General features: G+C 45.8%; 1 protein-coding gene across 8 annotated transcripts in view; it reads left to right on the top strand.

Moving 5' to 3' along the window:
* The first annotated feature begins 18,202 nt into the window (after window positions 1-18,202).
* NTNG2 (netrin G2) overlaps window positions 18,203-25,773 on the top strand; it is a 46,800-nt gene continuing 39,229 nt past the window's right edge. For 3 of the 8 annotated variants that reach the window (XM_058853874.1, XM_058853873.1, XM_058853872.1), the window contains exons 1-2: window positions 18,261-18,384; window positions 21,143-22,235. In XM_058853874.1, the coding sequence (XP_058709857.1) occupies window positions 22,023-22,235 (213 nt within the window). In that variant the 5' untranslated portion in view covers window positions 18,261-18,384; window positions 21,143-22,022. Of the gene's footprint in view, window positions 18,621-20,343; window positions 20,424-21,142; window positions 22,236-25,773 lie in introns of those variants that run through there. The other 5 variants (XM_058853871.1, XM_058853868.1, XM_058853869.1 and 2 more) reach the window with 4 other exon arrangements.

Genomic DNA, 25,773 nt, shown 5'->3' with positions numbered 1-25,773 from the left:
TGGGTATACTAGCAAAAGGATATTTCTCCTACTGTATAGCTCGTTCCTGTTCTTCAAATAAGCTGTAGGAGTATAAAGACTTCCACTCCCTCAGCAGAAGGCTTTTGTTGATAGTTAATTTCACCTTTTTCATTGCAAACCAATGTAGCAGTGATAATACAGCTTTTGACCAAAGTGAGTTGTTTTCTCCTCAGTATTCATAGCTGAGTTCCAGAGAAGGAATATGAGCACTGTCTTGAAGAATAACAAGTGGCTTCATTTTGTCCCCCAGAATAACCTGCACCTTAGATCCATTCTGAATTCTTTCATTTCCAAGGCTTTCCTTCACAGAGAACAACATTAAACAAATTAGCAAATTACCCTCTCTGCAAGAGCCAGGTCATATTTCATCATTAGAAAAGGAGTTTGATTTTGGTTGGGTGAAAATAAACCCACAGTAACACCATTTGCTATCATTCATGTCTCAACATTTCCCCTCAAAATAGTTTCATTTTGTTATATTTAATGCTTCAGCATTACATCTTAAAATAATGCCAATAATTACAAATCTCACTGTTTTATTTTAGGCGCTGTTCTCCTGAAGTGACAGAAGCACACAGATTGAAAATGTTGCTGAAAGATTGCTGGAAGAGAGGAAAAATATATCCAAGCTTTGCCTAAGTGGTAAAAAGGAAAGAGATGCTCTTTGGACACAGTAGAAGGAGATAAAAAAGTTTGTAATATTCGTCATTTGCTTAAAGGCTGAAGAGGATTTTGGGACAGCAAACGGAAGCACTGCAGTGTCGTGGGTTTGTGGTGCAATATTTTGGTCCTTGTGGGATGTTACACTGCAATATTGAAATGAAGGATCATCCTCTGAAGTCTGCAATCTGGTGCCCCTCTCTGGCTGTCATACCCAATTCTAGGCAGAAGAAACCCAGTAAGAGATATCGATCAAACTGTCTGATGTGTCAGTTAAAAAATAGCCTGTCATACGTAAACAAAAAAGTATTTGCAAAAAAGAAATAAATTCAAAAAGCTCCCCTTCTCCAAGTTATTAAAACTCTTTCTGTTGCTGTACAATGAGAATCTTTTTATACTTTTTATGAGTTCTATCACTGATCTATTCATTTTCTAATGCCTGAAAAATTACAGATCTTCTGCCTATTGAATGAAAAAGCAAAGCCCTTTACAAGCCTATTAGGAAAACAATATTTACAACAAAGCACCAAGGAAAACTCTCCCATTAAATTTTACAGCAATTTCCTTGGAAGAGTCCTTTCCACTGAGAACAGCTGGACTTAATTGCAGATGAGCTGACTGAAGGAAGTACATCTGATTGCAGATGTAATAAAATTCATGCTTGACACCTTAATTTTTTTTAATATATATTGGCCACCATCAAATCACTGCATTTGCTGGTTTGCAGGCTGAATCTATCAAAGTTTTGGCAGGAAAATAGACAGGGAACGGAAAAGCTTGTGGAGGCCTTCAAAGCTTGGTGCTTAAGACACAGCTTTTTAATGCTATTGATTGCTAACAATCAATATTTTTTTCAATAAGAAGGTCTCATATTACCCTTTTTCCCAGCCACCCTTCACAATGAACTTTGTTAGGATGAAAAAGCACTTAATGGCTTTCTTTTGAGATTTATTTTTTTTTTTTTCCATGTTCATTGCAGTCTCTTCTTCCCTTACAAAGTTCACCTTGCTCAGCCCTTCTGGTTGATGCTACATGGTTGTGGAGTGGTTGACCAGATGTTTCCATCATAACAACCTGCCATGAGGTTAAGGTTTGACCCAGAAGAGCTAACTCCTTTCAAATAAAAGACATTGCAACCTCTAGCCTTTAAGGTTATTTGCTTAGAATCTACCATAAAAGCAAAGAGCTTGTTCTTCTTCCTCATCCCTCTTGAAATTCTGTGAATAATTTAATTCTCAATGAGTTTCACAAACAAGGTTTTTTAAGTACCTTTTTACCATTAAATTTGAACCAAAGCAGTTGTTTCTGTTGGGAGTTTTTCACAGTGACTTTTCAAAAGGTAGAGTTGGTCATCTTCTGTTTCACAAGGGTGTGGGAATTGCTTCGAGAGAGAACAGGGGGAGTAGGAGGTGTGCTTGCTGCCACTTGAGATTGCCCAGGAACTGAGTTGCATTGCTGACTAATTGCAGGCAAATTGCTTCTGCTGGAATATATTGAGTGAACAGCAGCAGCAGTGCTTGCCTGGAGAGCAGAAAGTTTAGCAAGGATGGAATAAACACTAAATGCTGCCTGAATCCTCCTGCAGTGGGGGTATATAACCCCTTCCCTCTTCAGTCTGTGATATGGGACTGGGGGATCCCATATTGGGATATTGGGATACTCTTCCAATTCTTTCCTGTCTCCTGACCTAACAGGATTATTCCTGGATAGAAAAATACACTTCTGTGAAAGGAAAATAGCTCTACTTGTTGTGAGCTGAAGCTGATAATCAGGACTCATTACAAACAGAGGCTGCTCCTCATGTCTGGGTTTTTTTTTTTTGTTTGCAGAGTAACACTGCGTGGGCATCCCAACACTTCAAAACCAACCTGCTGCTCCTCAGGTACCTAGCATGCCACTAATAAGAGCTTCATGAATGTTGCAGAATCTATAATAAGAAACCTAATTTTTTTTTCAAGGAATAGTGTTCACTGCTTGTTTCTGTAAGTGGCTGTTTAACCATGCCTGCCAAACATTGCAGATGTACACACAACTGCATTTTAATCAACCACAAAAACACTCTGTAGCATAAGTAGTTAGGCAGCTATGCCCACAAGAGTACAGGTAAGTGGGCTAGTAAATATTTAATCAAGTATTATTGCATGGGATAGTAAACATGAATATTTAGTATAATATTTACTTATATCCCATCTTTAGAATAATATTATGTTTAAGGACAAGTATATATTCATATGTTTGGTCTGGTAATACTACTCGTAGATATCTGCTTAGGTAAGTTATTTAAACACTGTCATGATGCAGGCAAGAGAAGGAAAGGATTAGTTTATAAGATATAGACACACACACACAGCTACATACATACTTACATTTTTTCTTTGTGGAGTAATTGCACTGTGAGAAACAAATGTAATGTACACATCAGAATCTCTTTGCAAGGTGGTAGATATTGGGCTTTTAGCATCAGACTCGTCACCTGTCAGGGAATGACCTTGGGGGGCTGCATTACAAAATGCTGGATTGGCACGAGGGTCCTTTTCCAATGAACACAGCATGAAGTGCAAATATCACTCCCCAAGGCACAGCCCCAAGCACAGATAGACCTCATGCCTTTCTTAGAGAGTAAAATTGAATGGTTGGTGATTCTTTAGAGAAATGAAGGATCCAACCACTCCAAAGGAAAAAAAAATCCTTAACAAAAGCCCTGGGAATGCACCACCTCCCTGGCAGGACTGACTCATCCTCCATCAGGCTGGCTTTTGCCTCCATCCTGAAATAGAGGTGGCATCCAGCTTCACATATTAATATTTACTGCAACTTGCAGTGCAGCAATAGTCCTATATCAGAGCTGACTCTATTACAGAAAAGACCTGCATTATAGCAAGAGGTGGCCCTTTACAGGGATTTAGGTTTTCTGCCTGATAATGCATTTTGGACTACTGAGTCTCTATACATTGAAAATTTCCTGTTACAACCACCTTGCATTCATGATGCCAGACAGCCTTTCTCTTCAGCTGGGGGCCTTCTGAAAGAGTCCCTTAAGGTCTTTTTTTATTTATTGACTAAATGAGACTTCTTGTAAAATATATTTCTGGATGTGGATGTGCAGGCTTGGGTACTCGTTAGTGCCTTTTATATTGGATCCCTGACCAAAGCCACATCATCAGCTTGATCAGAATATTTTGTGCCAAAGTAGAGAAGTCATCTGAGGACCAGTAAAGCAGTAAAAAGCATTTAATCACTATTTCATGGGCTTACAGATGGCCTGTGTTATTCAGGATTGGTTTCACAACCATGACCTCAGCGAGATGTGGCATGGCAGTGGGTCTGCTCTCAGGGAATACAAGTTGTCTGTTGTACAAACAACATTGTCACTGCTGATACAGAGATATATCAGAGGGATATTCTGCCAGAAGGACCTGTGTGCAGCACTGGGGTTTGTTGCTTTTTTCCTTAGCATGCACTGCCTTTTTAGCAATGCTGAATATTAACCACCCTGAAGATCCCAGCGCAGCTCCACAGCGCTGCTGCTGCCTTTAGTTCTGGCTGAAGTGATTTTCTGCATTTGTAGCAGTTTCAGTAGAGGGGCCAAGGACTGGCAGAACTACAGCAGCTGAGCAACCTTCCTCCTCTTCACAGGCAGCTCACAGCCAGGCACCAGTGCTGACGCACAGGGCACAGAGATGCTCTGTCCTCTCAGGCTATTTTGACAAGGGCATGTGGTGGTAGGACAAAGGGGAATGGATTTAAGTTGGAAGAGAGTAGGCTTACATTAGATTTTAGGAGGAAAATCTTCCCTGTGAAGGGGGTAGGCCCTGGCACAGGTTGCCCAGAGAAGCTGAGGCTGCCCCAGCCCTGCAAGTGTTCAAGGCCAGGTTGGAGCAGCCTGGTTGAGCAGAAGGTGTCCTTGCCCATGGCAGGGGTTTGGCAGGAGATGATCTTTAAGGTCCATTTGAACCCAAATCCCTCTGTGACTGTGATTCCATGGCTTACACACCCTCTTGCAGCTGGACTGGCTGATGTGGCCACCACTGCTCTCCCCTCTGTCTACCAGCCTGGCTGGGTTACTGGGGGTGAGGGCATCCAGGGGAACTGATGCAGCCAAGACCCTCCCAAAACAGGGTCTGCTCTCTGTCTGACCTGCCCCCAGCCTCTCTGCACGCACATTTCATTTTTCATTGACTCCTTGGTAGCATTGTGCCTGACTTCATTGAGAGGCTTTTAAAATCTTCAGCTTTGCTATTAGTATTGATTAGCTTTGTCCTCCTAGCAGGCTATTGTTTGTTGTTGGTTTGTTGTTGTTTTCTGTCTCCTGGCTTGTTGCATTATCAGGTTCTATATTGCTCATTAGGGTTCTTCCCATGGATTTGTAGGTGTGAATGTAGCTGGGGACAGCTCTGGGAAGAGATGTAATCTTCTGAACAAACCCCCCAGACCATCTTTCAATGTTCAGGAGACAATTCACAGTGAGAAAGAGGACAAGCAAGCTGGTCATTGCATATGGGAAAAAAAGGGGGAAAAAAAAAAAAGGATAAGAAAAAGAGAAAAGAGGGAGAGCAAGTTGCTCTTCCAAAGGGAGAGAATGAGTATTCAGTAACTTAGTGAGCCAATGAACCAAATTCATTCCTGCAGCCACGGGTTCTAAGCTTAAAAATACAGGTAGTAATTAATAGTTTTCACTTATATTGCATTTTTGCAGATTAACCTCTCCACCAAAATTTTACCTAAATCTAAATGCAGCCATTTCTGTAGTGGAAAATAGTGGGACTTTAATAATGCATAGGAACACCACGCAAGAAATCAAGTCAGGATTATACAAATATAAAAATGCAGGGGAAATGTTCACAGTGAGAGAACTCAGCTACTCAGGTTGAAATTGCTTTGTCCTGTCCAGCTAATAACCTGCCTTACAAAGCTGTTGCTGAATTGTTAAAATATTACAAGTAGGTGTTACAAGTACACTTCAGTTCCATATCTCATCTTACAGCCAGCATCTCCCAGAGCACAGTGCCTCCAATCAAATCCCCCTGCACTAATCTGATATTTATTCTGAGGAAACAGCTTCTGAGCTACCCAAACAATGTTTTGCAGCACAGAAGGTTTCCATGGACATCTGTCCTCCAGCCACTGACCCAGCGCTCCAGTAAGTTGTGAGAACAGCAAATATCACTTTGCAAGGTGATGTGGGTGCAGCCCATTGATTAGATGGCCTCATCCTCATCCACTGGGAATGCATCCATTGCACAGTTTAGCTTGGATGCCAGGGAGGTACTGCAGGCAGGAGAGCTGCCTCAGAAACTGATGATAGTTATTCTGCTTTCCCTATTGCTGGAAAGACTTTGCCATCTCTGTTCTTCACTCAATGTCCCCAGTCCTCAGCATTGTTTGGCATTGGTTTGCTGTCCCATGGAATGGGGATCAGGAGTCATTTTTAGCCTCTTCCTTGGGTGCTTGTGCCTGGGCTTTGATGCTGAGCTGCCTCCTCCCCACCAGTGAAGCTCCTGCCTGTGCCTGTCCCTGCAGACCATGAGCTCTCCAGCAGCACACACCTCATCCTCCTGCTGCTTGGAGAACTCCTGTCACATCTGGATATGGTGCTGATGTTCAGCGAGTTCAGCTCATGGAAGAGGGAGAAAATACTCCTTAGGGGGGTGTTCACTCATTAGCTGACCCCAGGCATTCCTTAATTGGACTCTGCTTCCCTCAAAATTCTCTCTTGAGCGTTGAGCTCTAATCAAATTAATTCGTCTCTTGGCCAGTGAGGAATAACAGTAAATCTGAAGTCCCTGAAGGCTTATGGGAATTGGCCCACATGAACCATATCATTTTTAAATATGAAGGAGAAAACTGATTTGCAAAGAAAGTTTCTTCACTGGCAAAATAAGCTATAACTGAGAGCAGAGCAAAAGGGAGAAAGTAGTCAGGAGAATACTGCAACACAGCTGGAACACAAGGTTTTTGTTTGAGAAAAGCACTTTCTTGTATTTTACCAGAAAGGCATTTCACTCTGAAAATGAAATCCAGACAGAATGTTACTGAAGGTCCACATCTTATTTTCAATAAATGATGAACCTTCATGTCCCATGAAATATGAAAGTATAAAGCTGCATTTCTATTATATTCAGCAAAGGTAGAGGGTTTTTGTTCCCTTTTGTTTAAATATATTCATTATCAAAGGTGTAGTGCCCTTGAGAAGCTGAGAGAGTTGCTTGTACTGCTGTGCAAGGAATTTGAGAGACTTGGTAAAGTTTTTATGAACAGTGATGCAGAGATGTGTAGTGTGTCTTTCAAGACCCCTGATCCATCCATCCAGAGCTGACACTCGAGCTATAAAGAGACATCCTTGTCAAACCACTTAGATATTGCATATACAATGAGATAGCCCTTCATTTCCAGCACACCAGTTGTAGGAGGCAGAAGCAGAACGGCTCCAGACCTCTTATTTCAGATTCTTGTGGCTCCAAGCGTGGAAATCACATTGACAATAATGAAAGGTTGCACAGTTCGTGAGAGGGCATGAAAATATTTTGATGAAAAAGAACTTGTGCTTCAGAAATTGTCAGCGTGCTACAAATCTGAGGGGTATGGAGGGACAATGCTTGCTTGGGATGCAGGTTATCCCTCTACATCCTTTGTTTTGTCCTGCAGTTAGGAATGACACCGTGGAAAACAAACCCACCTGCATGTAAAATATAGACCTATAATACAAAAGAGAGGGAAAGCTATCTCAAATGGCTGGTTTCTGAAAGTCAGTAAGAAAAATAAGATTCAGTTCAGTCCTTAGATACACACCAATAGTTTCATCTTGTGATTCCTCTGTACCTTTTGCTTTCACTATGATTTTATTTTAGTAGCGTTTTTCTACCTTCTCCCTGTCCTTTAGACACACTGGTTACTATTTCATATAATATTTCCATTTTAAATTTGTGTGATACCCTCACACACAGTTCAAAATCAGGGAGAATTACTTATCTTCTCAAAAAGTAGCAAGGGTTGCTATTAACCAGATTTTGGTATCTGCAGTGCCACTGGGAAAAGGTGGCTCAAGTGACTCCAGTTATAACCCAGGAACTGAAGCATCCAGAAGTCAATGCCTAAGTTGACAGGAAGCTTTCTCCTCTGGCTGTGTGTTTCCAAGGGAAGTGCAGGCACAGTCATGCTGGGTATTAAAGGAGATCCATTTTATGGCAGTTTTTGTCCGTGACAATCTCATCAGCAGCCATAGAAAAATCTGAAGATGGATGTTAACAATTCATTTCCTAAATTTCCATAGTTAATGTAAACTTAATAACTTCCACATCCTACCAGCTTGATTGTGCCTGCTGGAGTCCACTGCTTAAATAGTTCTCCCTGTAAGTAAAATGTACCAGCATCATCATCTAGACCAGCTCATTCACTACCAGGAACTCGGACGATTTCATAGAAAAACTATCTAGGCAGCTTTTTTACAAATCCCTGCAAGCTCAACTCCTGTGAAAAGGGCTTTCTGAGGGAGAACTCACAGGCACAGCATGTTTGGAGGCAAGATTGGAGGAGTTGAAGATTCCCCTCTGCCTCCATGGGAACAGCGCCTTTCCCAAGGCGCCTCTCAGAGCAGCAGAAATCCTGCACGACATCAGCTCAGTCTTACCCAGGGAAGCTCCAAGGGCTGCTCCAGCAGCTGGAAATCTTTAGAGGTGCTTTATAAATATGCCCAATCTTACAGCAGATGCCACATTCGGGTCCACCAAGGAATTTTCCTGCATCTGTTCCACGGAGAGATCTGTGCAAGGCTGAAGGTCACAGCTCTGAGAAGTCCTTGTGTTAAGTGACCTCAGCTGGCTGGGATGTGGTCCTGGGTGATGTCTAAAGGGTTTCATATGACTCAGATTTTTCTCCTTTGTCCTTCCTTCTCCTTGCCCAGCATTTTGCTAGTTAGTGGTTATGCAGCAACAGCTGCAAAGTACCCTTTCAAGGCAAATTATTATTAACATGGCTGTGCCAAATTGGCACAAACTGCCAAGCAAGGAGTCACGGAGTGCTTTGGGTTGGGAAGAACCTCAATAATTATCCAGTTCCAAACCCCCTGCCATGGGCAGGAACATATTCTTCCAAGCATCATTCCTCCAAGCTGCCTGCTCACCGCAACTCTCTAAGCAGAGCACGCATTTTTAACTCCACACTCTTTTTTATTCTGGGAGAGGCTAAAAGGCAGAACCTCGTCTGTCAGAGCCAGCCCAGCCCAGCCCCGCTCCGCTCCCGCTGGAGGAAAAGCTGCGCTGAGCGAGTGATGCTCTGCTCTGTGGCAGATCCGAGGTGCCAAGCAAAGCTAATGCTCCGGAGCGATACTAGAGGGCACTGTAAACCTGGCAGTTTTGGCTTCCGAATGGGACGAAGCAAAAATTGAAGTGTTTGCTATTTGCGGTCGTTAAAGCTCTCCTGGTATTTAGCGCAAAATTAGTGCGAACCCCCGGGTCCTGAGCAAATTAATTTGTGGAATTACATTCTGCTGCCGTAGATCCCCCTTACAGTCCGGGATCCTCATGCACTGCCAGAGCCTGAACTGTTGCATCCTCTCTCAGTAAATGGGCAGCCTTGGAGGAAAGGGGAGCAAGAACCATTATGAGAACTCAGCAACTTTTTTTTTTTTTTTTAAAGCTATCACTTAGCAGTAATTTGTTCATTAATTGGCAGCCAGACCACTGCCTGGTTTCATTTAAAACCTGATGGTTTCCTTTCATTGTGGTAGCAAACATTCCGTCCTGCATCTTCCCTATATGCCAACGTCTTTTTTTTTTTCCACGTGCCTGATTAAGGATACATACCTATCAGAGAGAAGGAGAGTTTCTGCCCTCCAACAAAACAAAATTATTTTTTAAAAGAGTCTTTTAAGACATATTTTAAAATAGGAACATGTTACTCTAAATTAAACACTCCAATCAATGCGATCAATAGATTAATAGGTTCAGTACCTGTCTCCTCAGACAGTCCTCATACACCCAATCACTGTAATTTCTAATTCAGTGTTCAACTTAAATTAGTAAAATTTAAACTGAAACAACAACGGACTGACAAGTAAACAAGACTTCCCACTTTAAATGTAAAATGTTTACCCAATATGCAGAATCTCTGCTCCTCCAGTATCACCGCCACACAAAATAAACACAGAGCCACATGGAATGAAATGAAAGAGGAAAAGGCATCTTGAGAGGTCACCTACACCATCTCCTTCCCCCAGGGTAGGATCAACCCTGCCTAAATTGGTCTTGACAAGAGAGATTCTCTAACCTGTTCATCTCTGGGGGTTTTAAAGGAAATTCCTCAGATGGTCAATTCTGGGTGTCAGCTATTCTTATAGATGGAATGTTTCCCCCCCAAGTCTAACCCAAATTACTGCAGTCTAATCCCACTAATTCTGTCTGTGAGCAACAGTTCATTACTTTTGTGGCATCTTTTATATTTGGGGAGATTATTACTGTATCTTCATCAGCCTTAGGCAAAGGACAACAGTTCTTTTCCTCTTGGGAGATTTATTTTCTGGACTGTTCTTTTCATTTTCTGTATTTCTCTGGAAGTCGGATGACAAAACTGCTCCTCCCCAACACTCAGCAGAGACGGGAGCAATGTACCAATGTACCACACCACACTCTCTTTATGTATGGCAGTGTTAGCTTTGCTTTGCCCACACCAGGGCACCACAGTTGGCTCAGGGTTCATTTTTAGCCCATGGTATTGTCCTTTTCTCTTAGGAATGCTGCCTATGCAGCCATTTCTGGACACACATTTCAACAGTTTTCATACATTCAGCTTTGCTCTCATCCCTGCAGAACATCAATCTCTTCTTTCCAGCTTGTTTCTTCTGTTTGTTAAGATTTTTGAATCTTTCTCTTGTTCTCTGAGAGCACTTACAGCCCCTCTCAGCTTGGTATTGTCTGCAATATGCCTCCTCCATATTCCACTACCCAAACCACTAATGAAAATATTGAGCAATGCCAGAGCTGCACAGACCCCTCCAGCACCGTATTCAAGACATCATTCCACTTGGACAACAAAAAGCAAACATTTATCAGTGTGTTTCCCAGCTGGTTTGGTACCTTACAACATTTCTCCCCATCCACATTCCCCCACTTCACTCCTGGATCACCCCATGAGTGAGAGTCAAAAGCCTGACTGCAGTCAAGCTGCAGCTCCTCCCCTCTCAGAGACCTGCTGCCCTGCCACAGGAAAATTAGATTGCTTTGACATGATTTATCCTTGACAAAACCACAGCCTGTGGGGCTACTGCATCCCTCATGCCAGTGCCATGCCTTGCCTTCGGATCTAGCAAGCAAAATTCTGTCCCTTTGAAGTAAGGGACAAAACTCTCACAGTCCAGGGGCTTTACCATGTCCAGACTCCACCCAGCCCCCAGAAGAGTGAAAATACCATCACATTTTGATTGAAATGATGAAAATACCAGCTCAGTTTGGTAAGCAAGGGTTTCTCTCCACTGAGAGCTGCAGAGGCAGAACAGAATCATAACCACAGCTGGGTTTGAGCTCTGAATCCCCTGAGTACCATCCCCTTGTGGATACACAGCCCCTCCCCAGAACTGGTCCTACCTCATTTCCTTAGGACGGTTCAATAGAGGTGGGAGGAGGTATAATTCACACTCTGAAGGGAGCTGCAAGGAGGTATAAATTACTCAAGCACAAGCTACCTTAGATTCACTTGAAATTCACTCTGAATTTGGCACCAGAAATGCTGGAGATAATCAAGTTTTCCTTTTTGAGATCTTGTGTATTTAAAACCTGCTGTGTTTAATTTTTGCAGTCACAACAATGCTCATTCATAAATATTTCCTAATGTTTGATCCTATTAGTATGTACAGTGCAGTGTTTGATTAATGGACTAGAACAATGCGATCAAATATATTTTGAGCTCCAGAATACCACTTTGTAATGCCTAATATTTGATGAGATATTACAGATAGGCTTGTCTTTTGACTAGAAGCGATTGCACTTGAATTCTGAGAAACCCAGATACAGATCCTGGATAAGATCTGAATTTCAAGCGAGTCCTAATTACACAGCAAGCTGGACCAAAGCTCAAGGTCTGCACATTTCCAGCGTTGGATTCTTCACAGCTCAGATGCAAATGTTGTTTCTTAGCCCTCTCTCTCAGGAATTCATAACATATTCATCAACTTGTAGTACCTAAGAGCTCCGTCCGACTGTATTTGGAAGACCTTAATTTGACTCTGGTAGGAGTTTAACAATATTAATAACTAATATTAAACTGGATTCCTAACGGGGATGCCAGGAAAACACTCTTTGATCACTGCATTAATCTGATGCAATTGTGTTTATATCAGCCTCGTTCATCCCATGTGAGCTCAGTACCATCTTGGCATGAATATGAAATATGCAAATCTGGGGGATACACGTTAATAGTGGGTCCATCTGCTTGGATCTTTTATTAAAGGGAAGTGTGAATGCAGTTGCCATGCAATACACTCTTACACACAAAGACCACGAGTTATGAAAACAAGAGAAAACATCTCGTGCTTTGGCCTTATTGGTATTTCACATTCGTCGTTTCTGCATCCGGTTTTCATTTTAATTTAGAAATTTTCCCCAAAACGAAATTTGAGTGAAAAAGCTCAACAGCTAGCAACGACTGTGCTTATACACGCACGCACATCTCTTCCTCTCTAGTGACAGACAGGATATTACTTTTCCACTGCATATGAAATTAATACCAGAAGCACAAGAAAAAACATGTAAATGCCATCCCTTAAAGCATGATCTGCATCTCACTCCTGTTGCTTAAGACATATATAACATTGAGGAAAACTAGTTGTTGGAGTGAAAAAGAATGTAATCCAGAGCTGGTTTGGGAGAGCCAAGCCCAAACGTGAGCTCAGCCTTGGCTATGGAGTCATAGCCCAGTGCCTCCACAGGATATGGATGAGCTGCCATGTTCTGCTATCCCACTTTCCCTGTGATAAACAACTCTCTCAACTCCATCCAAAAGGAAAAAGCTCCTACGGCTCATTGTTCCCATGCAGTGTCCTTAGCTTGTCTCCCTTGGGTGTGTGCTCTTCCATGCTAATGGTTTGGGGGGAGTGTGCTGTGATTTATTTAACAGTTGGCAGGTCAAACCTCCGTGCCCCAGATCTGCAAGTGCTGATTCGCATGTGGAGGGGAGAAGGTGCCTTGATGACATAAAGTCAAAGTATCCACCTTGCTGAGGATTCTTAATCCAGGAATGGTCCTTCATCCACCACCCTGCAGAAATGGAGAGCTCCTGGCACCATAGTTGGTTCTGAGCCTCACACTCATCCCAGAAAGCTGGATTGAGCAATCATTTTATTCAAGGACACTGGGATCTGATGTACAAAAGGGCCCATATTCTCCTCCTTGATTCACAGATATTTGAGTAGGCAGCAGAGTAAGCAAGAGGAGTTTCTTCCATATCTTCAATATGCAAATAGATGAGTGAGCTCAGCTCTCTATTCATTACTTCCAACATACATGACACAGATGATACTGTTCTCATTGTCACGCTAAAACTGGGGGCTTGATGACAAGAAATTCACTGAGCTTCCATCTGCATAGAGCTGAGATGGCTGATGGAAAGTCACTGCATTTAGATTATGTCAGCTCTACTGTCTGCATCCACAATTTATTAGCTGTGCTTGGGATCTGAGAAGCCAGTTGGAATCTCAGTTATTCCTGCATGATCAGCTCTTGGTGCCACCTGGGGTGGGCTTCATTTGTCACTACCCAGGGCTGGCACCTCTCTCTCTAGCAGGGGCACAGGGACTGTGATTTGGGAGCCAGCAAAATGACTGAAAGGAGTGTTCAACCAGCACGTGACCCAAGAAAAACATTAAGTGTTGAGATTTATTACACATGTATTTCTTAATAGCATATTAGCATAACTGGGTCAATTATCTGGGAATCAGCACGTGTGTGCCTGGGAGGGGGACATGTGCATGGGTCTGCTGGTTCTGTGCTGCTGAATACATCACCTGACTGGGAGGGAATGACTGTGTTTATCCCAGTGCTAAGGAAAGAAGAACAAGTCAACTTTCCAAAGCAAGCTGATTATGAATTTTCCACATCAAATTGTCAGCATTTATTCAATTACTTCGCTCATTACAAGTGTGTTCTTCAGCCACTAACCTAAAACCCCTCCCTGCTCTCAGCTCCATTAGAAGTGAAATGTTCCTTGCTCAGGTTAAAAAGCTTTTGTGGGAGGCATCTCCTCCCAGGACAGGGCTGGGGGCTGCTGGGGGAACACAGCCCTGCCCTGGGAAGGGAGATCCTCTCCCTCTGCTGCCCTCCTGGAGCACAGGAATGCACCCAGAGATTGAGGTGAATGCTCCATGGGGTAGCAGGAGTTGTTTTTAAAGCCAGACACTCTCTGAGGCAGGAATTAGAGGAATTCACAGGGCTCAGCCAAGGATACAGAGGAGATCCCCAGAGCCAAAACTGTATATTCTCCAAACACTTCCACTTTAATAGTAAGTTAAAAGGAAAGTTCCCCTTCTGAGAGGTTGTTAATTATAGATCCCTCCTTTAAACGGTCCTCCTGTTTTTATCCATGCTTACACCCCCACAGCTGGTAAAGATGAGGAAAGCTCTACCTTCCCCAAAAAATCAAATACATCCGAAATGCTTCCTGAGCTGATTCACTTGGCTGGGCTCCTATTTGATATATGAAACAAAAGACAAGGCAGCAGAAAGCAACATATTTTCCCTGTGTCAAGGTGAAGCACTTCCCATCACCCAGCCCATCTCTGCTGGGGTTAATGCACATCAATAATATTTAAATGATCAAAGTTTTTCAGCAGAGACAGTGATGGGTTTTTTTCTGACTTGTCATGCTTGTTTTCCTTAAAGAGGCAATGACCTGCTGTAGTCAAGGCTTGCAGCTTGGCACGCAGGAGCGTTTTGAGAAGCGTTATCTCCCGAACAGAACAGCAGCCTCATGTTTCCCTGCACAACAACCTTTCTTAGCCTAAAATGCTTTGCATCCCATTTCCTTGATCTGGCTAAGTGCTTGCATGCTGAAAATCCCACCCTCCCTCCAGCTGTCCTTCTGGCAGGAAAGAGACAGCATCTTCTCTCTGGAGAGTACAGTCACTGCTCCTTTGGTTATCTAATCAGGAAGGGCAAAATTCACTCAGGGCCCTGTGAAACCGGCTGAGCTGCAGAAAATGCATCCCGAGGTCTTGTGCGGGAGGGTGGGAGGAGGCAGCCGGAGAAGCCTCCCCTCCCAGAGCAGGTGCTCTGCCATTTCCCCTGTAGCTTTCACAGAGGAAGAAAAATGTGGAGTACTCCAGGGACTGAAGCATTCGGCTCTTCCCTGCCCTGCTCCCCGGGTCTGTGTGTGCCTCGGAGCAGGGCAGGGTCTGCCAGAGCAGCCTGGATAGGAGGGCAAGGAAATAAATGTCCCCATCCATCCCCCCAGTGCCAGAGATGGCTGGTGCTCAGTCTCTCGGGCTTTGTGTGTTTTTTCTAGCATTTCTCCCAACTACAAAATATTATGTTGCCTCTCTGCCTTCTGGAACTCCGTGATTTTGTCTTTGCACCGAGCACGGGGAGCTGGGAAGCACCAACCTTCCCATCCTGATCAAGCTGGGAGCTTTCTTCACATTCAGCTTGCTGAGAACAAAAGGGGGATGGGATGAGACAAATCCCCCCTGGAAGTGCGAGGTTCAAGCAGCTTTAAGCTCCATCATCTGTAACATCCCAAACAAAAGCACCTTTCAGTCACTTCCTTTTCCTGGCAAACTTCTCCCCAGAGGTCCTGGTGGGCTGGAGGAAGCCACCGCTGGAACAAGATTTGGGTAGAGCTGTGTTTGGCTGGTATCACCCCTCACAAAGGGGTCTCTCACCTGCTCCCGGGCTCGGAGCACATTTCCAAGCCGTGTGTTCTCACCTAATAAAATGCTTACTCACTTTGACACCCTTGGCCGCACACTGCTAGATAAGGAGCATAGGAAAAATGTATTGCTGTTATAGGGGATACAGTAATTTGTATCCTCAAATGAAACATCCTTTATAAGCCTGGTTATTATTCTGGCAGTGATCTTGGATCGCTCTCAGCAGCCTCACCCCAGCTGAGGTGTTAGTGAGCATCACCACGGTGAGCGGGCACTGTGAGGTGCCACGTTTACCTTCTGCTGTTTCAGTACCTCCTCTATCATCCCAAATTGGGAAAACACTTCTCTCTTCTTCCGTGCATGTCAAAAGCACCGTTTGCCATTTAGATTTAGGGAGCCAGATATAGCCCTGGTATAAACAGGTGCGAGCCCGCATATGTCAATAGAATTACACCTGATTTTAATGGGCTTACATTTGGCCTTTGAGCCCTGGGGATCCCTCTAGGAGCAGAGGCTGTATTAAATATTAAGGGCCTTATTTTCCACCCCTGCCTACGCTGGAGTAATTAAATCTCTATGCAGACCCATTGATTTTCAACCGCATTCTCCTCGTGTGAGGAGGCAGCGCTCGGCACGAGGGAGGAAGCAGAGATGTCCCCTTGAGGAAAAACACATCCATTTTTCCTCCCCACAGAAATTTCATCCAGAAGAAAACTATACCCAACATCAAGTATTTGCAAAGCGTTCTTGGGGAAAAGAATGCAAATGGTCTAAACTGAAACAAAGGCTCCAACTCTTCCCCATCGTTCCAGCACTGCCGCTTCCTTCAGGCTCCCGGCTCTGGGAGTGCCGCAGACAATCCAATCCCTCTCCTTGCCAGCATCAGGACCTTCGGAGCTGGGAGATTTCCCATCCTCCAGGCGTGCTCCTGGATCTCCCGAATCTCTGAGTAACCCTGGACAGCCCCACAGCTGCTGCCAGCCTCTCCGGGGTTATGCACATTGGTTAATTCCAGTGCTTTTCCTGGAGCTAATGCCTTTTACCTGTGTCTATACAAGTATTATTGCCAGCTTGTGATCTTTTGAGCTCGAAGGGCTGTGAAAAACGACTTTGGTTTTTCCTTAAATGCCACGGAGTTTAGAAGTGTGACGACTCACACTGTGCTGTTATTCTTTCCAATTGAAACCTAATGATGCGTGCATATCACTTAACTCTGATGTCAATAATCAGCACACCACTTGGTCTTTGCCGTGGCTATTAGAGGGAATGAAAATGAAATACCAACTCCTTTTTATCCTGTTACTGTACCATAATAACTAATAAAGAAGTAATAAGGGAGACGTGGGGAATTTCCAGGGGAGTCATTACTACAGAGCAGACCTAAAGGCACAAAGTGAAATCCAGGAATATTAGCCCTGGATTCCCAGCCAGTGCTTCTCACTTAAGCTGTACTGCTGCTGTAAAATAAGTGTTTACAAGAAGAAGTTACCACGTGGAAAGTGTCGGACCGTGTCCTGGAGTGGAAACTGAGCCAGAATCAAAGACATCCTTGCAGATAAAGACCACCCTGTGCATCAGCGTCGTGTTTAAGCTGGGCCACAATCAAGACACAATGCCAGCATTTCATAAATCTCACTTATGCTCCAGAATATGGGAAGCGTTTCCCAGAAGAGCTTTAAATCACCTCTGTCTGGTTGCAGGATGAATTGTGTGTTTTCCAGGGACTCTTATAGGGGAGATGTCACCCAGAGACCTCAGGGAAATGGGTCAAAGGAAACCATTTAACAAAATACTGAGTGCATGAGGTTCAAACCACGTGTAAGATGGACAACGCATTTTCTGGCATAGAAATTATTGAATTCTTGGTTAGGAAGGAGCAGTCATTTTTTGGTGGTTGTATACATAGGAGGCAGTGGTGATTCTTTGGTTTTCCTCCCCATACAAGAACTGTCGTTTATCCATGAACTATCATTTATCCACGTGTCAAAGACCTGTTGCTGCTCAGGAATTCTGTCTTCAGCAGCTGTCTGGTGCAGGGAAAACCTGGACCTTTACCTGCCACAGTTTTATCCACCTTGTCCACATCTGGAGCCTCCTCTGCCCCTCAGCATGGACACAACAGAACTGACCTAAGCAACCCCAGCTGCTCCTTCAGCCCCGTGCTGGAAGGTGCTTCCACCTCCCAGCCCAGCATGTTCATCCCCCACCTTTCCAAAGCAAAACCTGGTTCAGCTAAATCTCACAGCACATTCCCACCAGTAAGAAGCATTTCCCAGCCATTTGACTTCCCCATCTCCGAGTTCCTGCTTTGTTTATCCTATTAATTCCAACCACCCCCTCTTCCCCCAACACACACGCACGCAGCCTCATTTACAGCATCTTCGCCAGCAGAAGCCTCCCCAAAATATTCAGGGCACATCAAGCGAGGATTTACACGTGTGGGGAAACCCTCGTGACTGGTGATATATATTTTTTTTTCCCTCTCTGGAGCAAACATGAGCTCATAATTTTAAATTTTTTTTTTTATTTTTTTTTATCTCTTAAAGGAAAAAAAATAAAAGAGAAGCCCCGAGGAGCGGCATTCCCGGCTGCTTTATCCAACCGGGGGCAGCGGGACGGAGCGGATGCTTCACCGGGAGCCGCGGGGCCGCCGGGGCTGAAGGCTCTCGCTCGCAGCCTCCTCTTCCTCGGGTGCTTTTCCCTCCCTCCTCCTCCTCCTCCCCCCCTGCATTTCCTCCTGCACCTTTAAGAAGCCCATTGCCGCCGGTGGGATGGTGTGTGCTAAAGCTGCACAGAGGAAGTTACGCAGCCGGGATCAGGCACGGAGATAAAAGCTCCGATTGTGATTGAAAGTGAGAGCAAAAGGGATTTCAGCCTCGGCATTAACTTGCGAGGGGAGCGGGGATTGCACAAAGCTCCCCCGGCCATCTGCCCTTGGGGGCCGGCGGCGCAGCGCCTGCCCGCGGGGCTGGGCAGGGCAGGGCTGGGCTGGGCAGGGCTGGGCAGGGCTGGGGGTGTGTTTTGGGGTTCCCCCGGCCCCGAAGTTCGCTGCTCCGCCGGGAGCCCCGCGCCGCAGAGCTCCCTGCCGGTAAGGACCCGCAGAGCGCCGGGCATGGGGGGAAAGCGGGGGCGGAGGGGGGGGCGGGCAGCGCCGGCATCTGCCCCAGCCCCGAACGCTGCGGGTCCCCCCGCGCCTCCCAAGTTGTTCCCACGCTTTCCTGGGGTGTCCCGCTCTCTGTCCCCCTCCCCGGAACATCCCCGTCCCCCCGCCGCCGGATGAGGTTTATTTTCCCACTTCGGAGTTTGAGAAGCCGGGGGGCTCCCCCAGCCCGGCTCACCCCGCCCCGCCGATCCCCTCCCGGTCCGTGCAGCCCCCCCAAAGTCCTTTCGTGGAAAAGAAAGCGGGGAGGATGGGGCGGAGCGGGAGCGGCATCGGCTTTTGCCGGGAACCGCGAATCCATCAGGGAGAGCGGCGGGATGCCAGCGGGATTTCCAGGGTTTCGGCTGCGAGCCGCGCAGCGTTATCGCGGGGTTCGGGCTCCCGGACCCCCGAGGCTGTCCCCAAATTCGGTGTCCAGGGCGCGGGGAAGGGATGGTCAGCACGGGAAAGAGGAGAACAACTCCGGCTCCATGAGCGCGGGGGGAGAGCGCAGAGTTCATGGGGAGAGCAACACTTCTGAGAGAAAATTAAAAACTCCTTCATTGAGTTTACTTTCTGCTCTTAATCTGAGAGCAGCTCAGTTGTTGCTCAGTGTTGTCCTTTTATTTCAATAGGGTGTTAATCCAATAATAAGAAAAAAACCCAGAGCCAGCTAAGTCAAGACACAATCTAATTTTGTGTTTTTAATACTCCGGCTATCAGTCCCCAGTGAGTGCTGAGTACTCTTCAAAGAGAACAAAGAGCATTGATTCTATTTGTTCCCATGAACTGCAGTTTCTTAATAATATCTATCAGGTGAAGATTTATTTTCTAAGAACCAAACCAAATCAAGCAGGGTGAAACCTTTAATGTGGGGAGCCTCTCTGCCCCGTTTGCAGTATGTTGGCTCATTCCAGAGCAACACTCCAACTATTTCTGCAAAGAGACTGGACTGGCTGAGGGAGTGTTGAGCCACAGACTTCGCCCCAAACCCACTTGCCTGGCTGATGGTCTGACAGTAAATGCATTTTTCCAGCAAATTTTCATTTCCCTGGGAATCTGTGACATTTAGCCAGCATAACAAGACACTAATAGATATTATAGATCCTTTCTACCTGGGTTTTTCCCTGACAGCCGTTCAAGTGCAAGATATAATTGTTGAGGCTGTGAAAATAGATCCATGAACTTAACAGCACTGGAGTCCTCATTAAAACTACCCTGCTTGTTTTCTACACAATACTGGAGTCTCACTCTCTGCTGTTATCAGGCACTTGGCAGTGACCAGTTTGATGTAATAATTAGGAACTGACTTGTTATAACTGAAAAGACAGCTCTGATGTAAGTAGGACTTATAAACACTGTGTCACACTGGCTTATTATTTTTACTACATTTACTCATAATATAAAAATAGCAGCCAGTCTATTCTTTTTCTGGGAGTTTATTCAGGTCCAATGCAGCTATAACAGGCTCTTCGTTGAGAGCTGGCAATGAAGCATGAGAGACAGCTTCTCTTTTCTGAACTCATTCATCTCAATCAGCAATCTTTCAAGCAAAAAGGGGGGAAAGGGGAGATGGTAACAGAGCAGTGTGAAGCCCCTGAACATGGATCAATGCATCTGTTAACCTGGAGTTTCTGAGCTTTAGTAACTGAGCTTCATGAGAAAGCAAATGCTAAGCGTGCTGCTGAAGTAGATATGCCTCAATTGTGAAAGAAAAGTTGGGGAAAGAAATAGGAAGGGAATTATCCAAAGGTAAATTTGTGTTCTGGATATGTGCCTCCCACCTTCTAAGATGAGATCTCCCTCCTGAATCTATTACTGAGAGAAGGTTTGACTTTTTCCCCCTCCCCGCTACGGTTCTTTGTCATTTTGTTTTGTAATTACTTACAATTTTTATAGCTCTACTGGAAAGACAACAAAATTGCAGAAATGTTGTTCTAACCTGAAAAGAATACTGGGAAGGTCATTGCTCTTTGTATTAGGTGAACCTAAATGTTATTAGGACTTTAATTTGTTTTTTATTAAATGTTATTGTTCAGATAAATCATATGTGGGGCTGCTGGACAATGTATCTGTCTCCCCAGCTGTCTTTTTTATTTGCTTATCTTTTTAGGACTATCAATTTGTCTGTCTATCCCTACTCTGTCTGCATATTCCCCATCTTCTAATGACCCATAGCTGCTTCTTGATATTATTTGAAGACCCATTACAGCTCCTGTTGAACAGCTGCTGTTGCAAAGCAGATACCTTAAATTGGGCAGCGCTCCTTCCCTTCTCCCAGACAGCAGAAAAGCCATAAGCATCTTACTATGGATTGATTTTTATTAAAGTTGTATATCTCCCTGTTACAAAAACCTGTCTGGTGGCTTGGCAAGCCCAGCTGAGGGCTCTGCCTCCTGAGGGACCCCTGTTCTTGTTGCTCCAGCTATCCCCCCTTGCTCCCATCTAATTTGTCTTCCAATTTCTTGCAGGTCCCTCGTGCTGATGAGCTCTGCCTTTGCCCTGACCATGGGAGAGAGAGGAGCTCTCAGGTAGTCCCATGGCTTGCAGCTGAAGGCTTTGGGAGGTTGGTGCTCTGTTGCCAAAAGGCAGAACTGAACGGGAATCCTCGCCACCACCACAGGACACAGCAGGAAAATCCAAGGCCAGCCCTGCCCCAGTCACCCCAGTGACCACCCAGCACCTGCTGGGACCACCACGGACCTGGCCACCGGACCTGTTCGAGCTGAGACAACCATCCTTTGGGAAAAAGGAATTTTAGCTCCAAGCAGTCTCTCTTGTCAGAGTAGTACTGATGACCAGATGCTCTATTTATTTTATATGCTAATGTTCAAACACCCCAATAATTAAGGCAGACAGAGTTTAAGACACTTTCCACAGCGACACGTTTGGAGCAGAAGGTTGAGAAAAATCTGATCCAGCACCATCTCACAGCCTCTCTAATTTACTCCTATCAAATTTCATCAGCAACTCAGAACTTGATCTTTGTATTGATTGACTGGAGTCACCTCTAGATATTTTCATGCTGATTGGAAGACCTTTCGTACAATAACAGGGGGAAAAATGAGGTTAAGGAAGACTTCTGACCACTGATCAGCAACTCTGGCCAAAACTTTCCCAATCAAGTGAATTGCAAAGTTGGCTTCTGTGCCGAGAAGAACTTTCCACATCCAGATCCAGCGTGCAGAGCGGAATCATCCCTGTCACTGTCTGGATCTCCTTCGACTGGAGCATTTTTAGATGAGGAGTTTCCATGCTGATCCCGAGAGCCACCCCTAGCTCAGTAGCCGCCCTCCTCGGGACTCTTGGCACTGCCCTTGCCCAGGGATCCAGCGCTTGGCCACAGCTGCCATGCTCTACCTGGCTGCTCTCCTCGTGCACTGCGTCCCCCTGGCCATGGGACAGTATGACATTTGCAAGTCCTGGGTGACCACGGACGATGGCCCCTCATGGGAGTTTTATGCTTGCCAGCCCAAGGCCATGCGGATGAAGGATTACGTGACTGTGCGGGTGGACCCGGCAGGAATCACTTGTGGGGACCCTCCAGAGAGGTTCTGCACCCATGTAAGTGTTTCCCTCCTTATTTGCTGGCTTAGAACAGACTCTGCTGGTGGCTGGAGGCAGTGTCCAGCCCAGGTGCCGCTGTTAGGATGTTCTGGGTCGGGGTGGCCACGGTGGCCACTGCCTGGAGCTGTCAGCCTGCAGAGCGGGGAGCAGGCGCCCTGCCCATCCCGGGACTGCTGTGCCAGTCCTGCAGCAGGGATGGGACATGCCAAGGGGAGGGCAAGGAAGAGCCAGGGAGGGCTGAGCAAGTCCTGGGCGAGGTCTGGATTTTGGGAAAGCTCTGCCCCTGCAAGCACACAATCTGAGCTGCTCCTCTACTTGCTGATTGTGAGTGTGCTTGCCAGTCCCATCCCAAAGGGTTGCTCCAGCACTTATTTTATAGGATGTGGGCAGATGGTCTCAGTTTGAGGCAGGGTGAAGGGCAGGGCAATGGGGTAGTTTGGCCCCTGCACACCCACAGCTCTGGCAGTTGGTCTGACAGCCACAAATTTCACTAAAGCCCCTGAAAATGTGCTTCTCCCTCTCTTATAGCCTTCACATGAAAGGGCTTTGTGGACAGACATTTGCCCTTGTAGTTAAAATCTTTAACTTATTTTCTCTTAAATATTAATCATTGCATTTCATTCCGTGCACCACAAAGCTCAGCAGGAACATTTGATTTATAATTCACAAGGTTTTACATTGTTAAAGTGTTCAGGGGTCAAAGCAAAGAGCAAAACAGTAATGCCCCCTCCCAAAGGTCCCCCAGGAGTGGTCCAGGCACACATTTATGGGACAGACACCAAGCCATCCCATGCTGGCAGGGTTTCCACTGGGCTGAGCACTGGACTAAGAGTGTCTTCTAAAAGAGTATATTATTCTTTTATTATAATGAGAAGGGGAGTTCTCCCTCTAAAACAGTGCAGGGAGTCCCATTTTCTATTGCCAGTGATACCCCATGCCTCAGTTTGCACCTGAGGAAATATCCTGGGCCCAGCCAGTCAGGGAACCTCTTAAAAATCCAAGAGAAAAATGCTCCTTCAACAGCAAGGAATGCCAAACATTTATGATCATCAGAACACGCTGCCAGTAGTTACCCAGTTCCCTCCAGCCTAAGGGCTCTCATTAGTACCAGGGAAGACATTTCCACTAATTCCAGATAAGTAGCAGCTTTCCCTTTTAAAAGATCGTTTGAAAAGAAAGATTAAGTCCAAGGTTGCAAATAAAACCGTTAACTATTGATGGGTCAGTCTGTATTTCCATTTAACTGACTGTCTGCAGAAGGATTAAAAGGAGAACAGCAGATTATTTCCCACTACACTCGCTGCAGCTCTTTGCAAACCCTCTCTGGTTAAGAATGCTCCAGACTTCAGCTCCACTGACCTCCAAGGAAGCAAAAGACACAAACTGCAATCAGCTCTTTGCATCTCTTGATTCAGTCAATACTGAGCTGAAATCTTTCTATTCTGGGCACCAGCAGTATTTCCTTGTAGCATACGCCTGCCATGTGCTGTAACACTTGCAAACACCGTGTACAGCCGTGAATGAGAGCTACACAAATGCAAAACATGGATTTGCCTTCCTGTCCCTGCCTCACCCCAGCCTGGCCTGGCTCTCGCTTCCCAAAACAGAAACCAATGCTCACAGCAATGTCCCTGAGCAATTCCCTGGTGAATAATCAAGCTAAGAACAGGAATAATATATTGCAAGGTATTTTTTAGAATTTTTGGGATGGGTTTGTGAAATACCACTATATTCATGGCCATTTCTCCCCCATCTTACACCAGTGCTATTCTCTCCAGAGGACTAAAGAGTTAGAAAAGCAAAGCAGAGGAAGAGCAGCCCTGCTGAGGTGAGCAAGGAGCCCACCCAGCACTCAGTGCACAGAGTAGGAGGTGGCTGCAGGAGAGATCCAGGCTCCAGCACAGCCTTAGCACTGGACTGGTGTGGGCTGGGAGGCCATCAAGGTAGATTTTCACGACCTCTGTCATTGAGAATGACATGTGGCCACTTACTGCTGAGCATCCCCTTATGGTCAGCGGAAAGTGGAATCAGCAAGAAATGGTCCTTCCATCGCCGGTGCTGGGTGGTGACTTGACACCTATCGACGTGCAGGGGGAGGGAGCCGAGCCCACAGAGGATGTGAGCGGAGTTCTGCTCCCCCTGCACTAAGGAAGTGCTGGACAAAAATCGATGTTTCTGTCCACAGATCGTTACAGCCTCCGAGCCCCGGCCCTCGCTGCCAGAGGGGAGGGCGAGCAGCTCTCATAAAGCCAGGGCAGCTCCTTGCTGCCAACCTGCTCAGGTGCCTTTTGGTGTCCTCTTATCCTTTCTCTTCAGCTTTTAATTATTTCCTTGTAACAGGTGGGTTCTCATAGGAGCCTGGCTTTCCAGCAGAGAAGTTCTTACGGTGACTGTATTGCTTTCTTAGGTGTCTTTCAAAACAGCAGGGGACTGTCCGTGCAGTTAAACTCGCGTTACTCAGAATTAAGCGCAGCCCAGCGGGGCTCCTGCCCTACTCCGACAGCTGCAATCAAAACTGAAGACACACAAACACCCCTCCATGCTCAAGGCAGCCAGACAGGAGTTAGCTGCACCATGTCCCCAGGCAGGGCAGGCGAGGAGCAGAGTCTTGGTGACAGTCAGGACCTTGTCAGACAGCGAGTGCGTCCTGCGAGGCTGCACAGCCCAGGGGATCCTGCACTGCCCTGCCACAGCTCCAGCAGTGCCCCCAGGACTTCTGCACCAGGAGCCTTCAAGAGATGGCAGGAATTATTTGGAGGACCCTCCTTGGTGTTTTGTAGCAATTCTGGTCACATCTGGCTGCTTCCTTCTGATTGGGAAGCGTTTTGCTGCTTATTAAAGTCAAGGGTTTTGCTTTTTCCACCGTTTCTGAACTTGTTCCTATTCATGTCAATGCCTTCCTGGCAGGGTCACCTGAAAAATGAATTGTACTTTACCTCCTGGCAGGGCAGGGGGAGAGGTGGGAGCAGGAAGACGAATGGATAAGTAAATAAAAGCTTGAATGAAACTGAAAGTGTGACTGAAGACTAATAGCGAGCAGATCTTTTAAACCAAGGATGTCGAGGGAGGGGTGAGACTTCAAAGATCACAGGCAGGGCATGGCATGGAGCAGCTGAATGTGCATTTCAAAGGAGAAGGGTTTTCAGGGCAGGCCCAGCTGGGAAATGGCCAAGCTGCACATCCCCATGGGGCAGAAGGGAGACGTGGTGTTCCTTCACCTTCCCACCCTCCTGGGCAGGAGGAGGAGGAGGCTGGCACAGCTGCTCCCAGGTGCTGAGATGCTCTGAGATGCTGAAACACTTCTTTGATACCGAGCAGGGACCTTTGGGAGTTTCACTTTCAAGCGTCAGCGTTTTGCACACAGGATAAAAATTCCTCAAGTTTTGTGGGGAATTCACACATGGGGCGTGCAGTGGGGAGCAAACAAACACCAAAGCCCAGTCCCAGCTCCTTGCAGCTCAAGGGCTTCCCAAATCATTCCAGCAGAAATCAGGAGAGGTGTCCATAACAGACGCTCATTATGGGATGGTTTTGC

This window comes from Poecile atricapillus, chromosome 20, assembly GCF_030490865.1.
Source record: "Poecile atricapillus isolate bPoeAtr1 chromosome 20, bPoeAtr1.hap1, whole genome shotgun sequence".
NCBI lineage: Eukaryota > Metazoa > Chordata > Aves > Passeriformes > Paridae > Poecile > Poecile atricapillus.
Note: the sequence above shows the minus strand (reverse complement) of the source record. Positions and strands in the feature narration are given on the sequence as shown.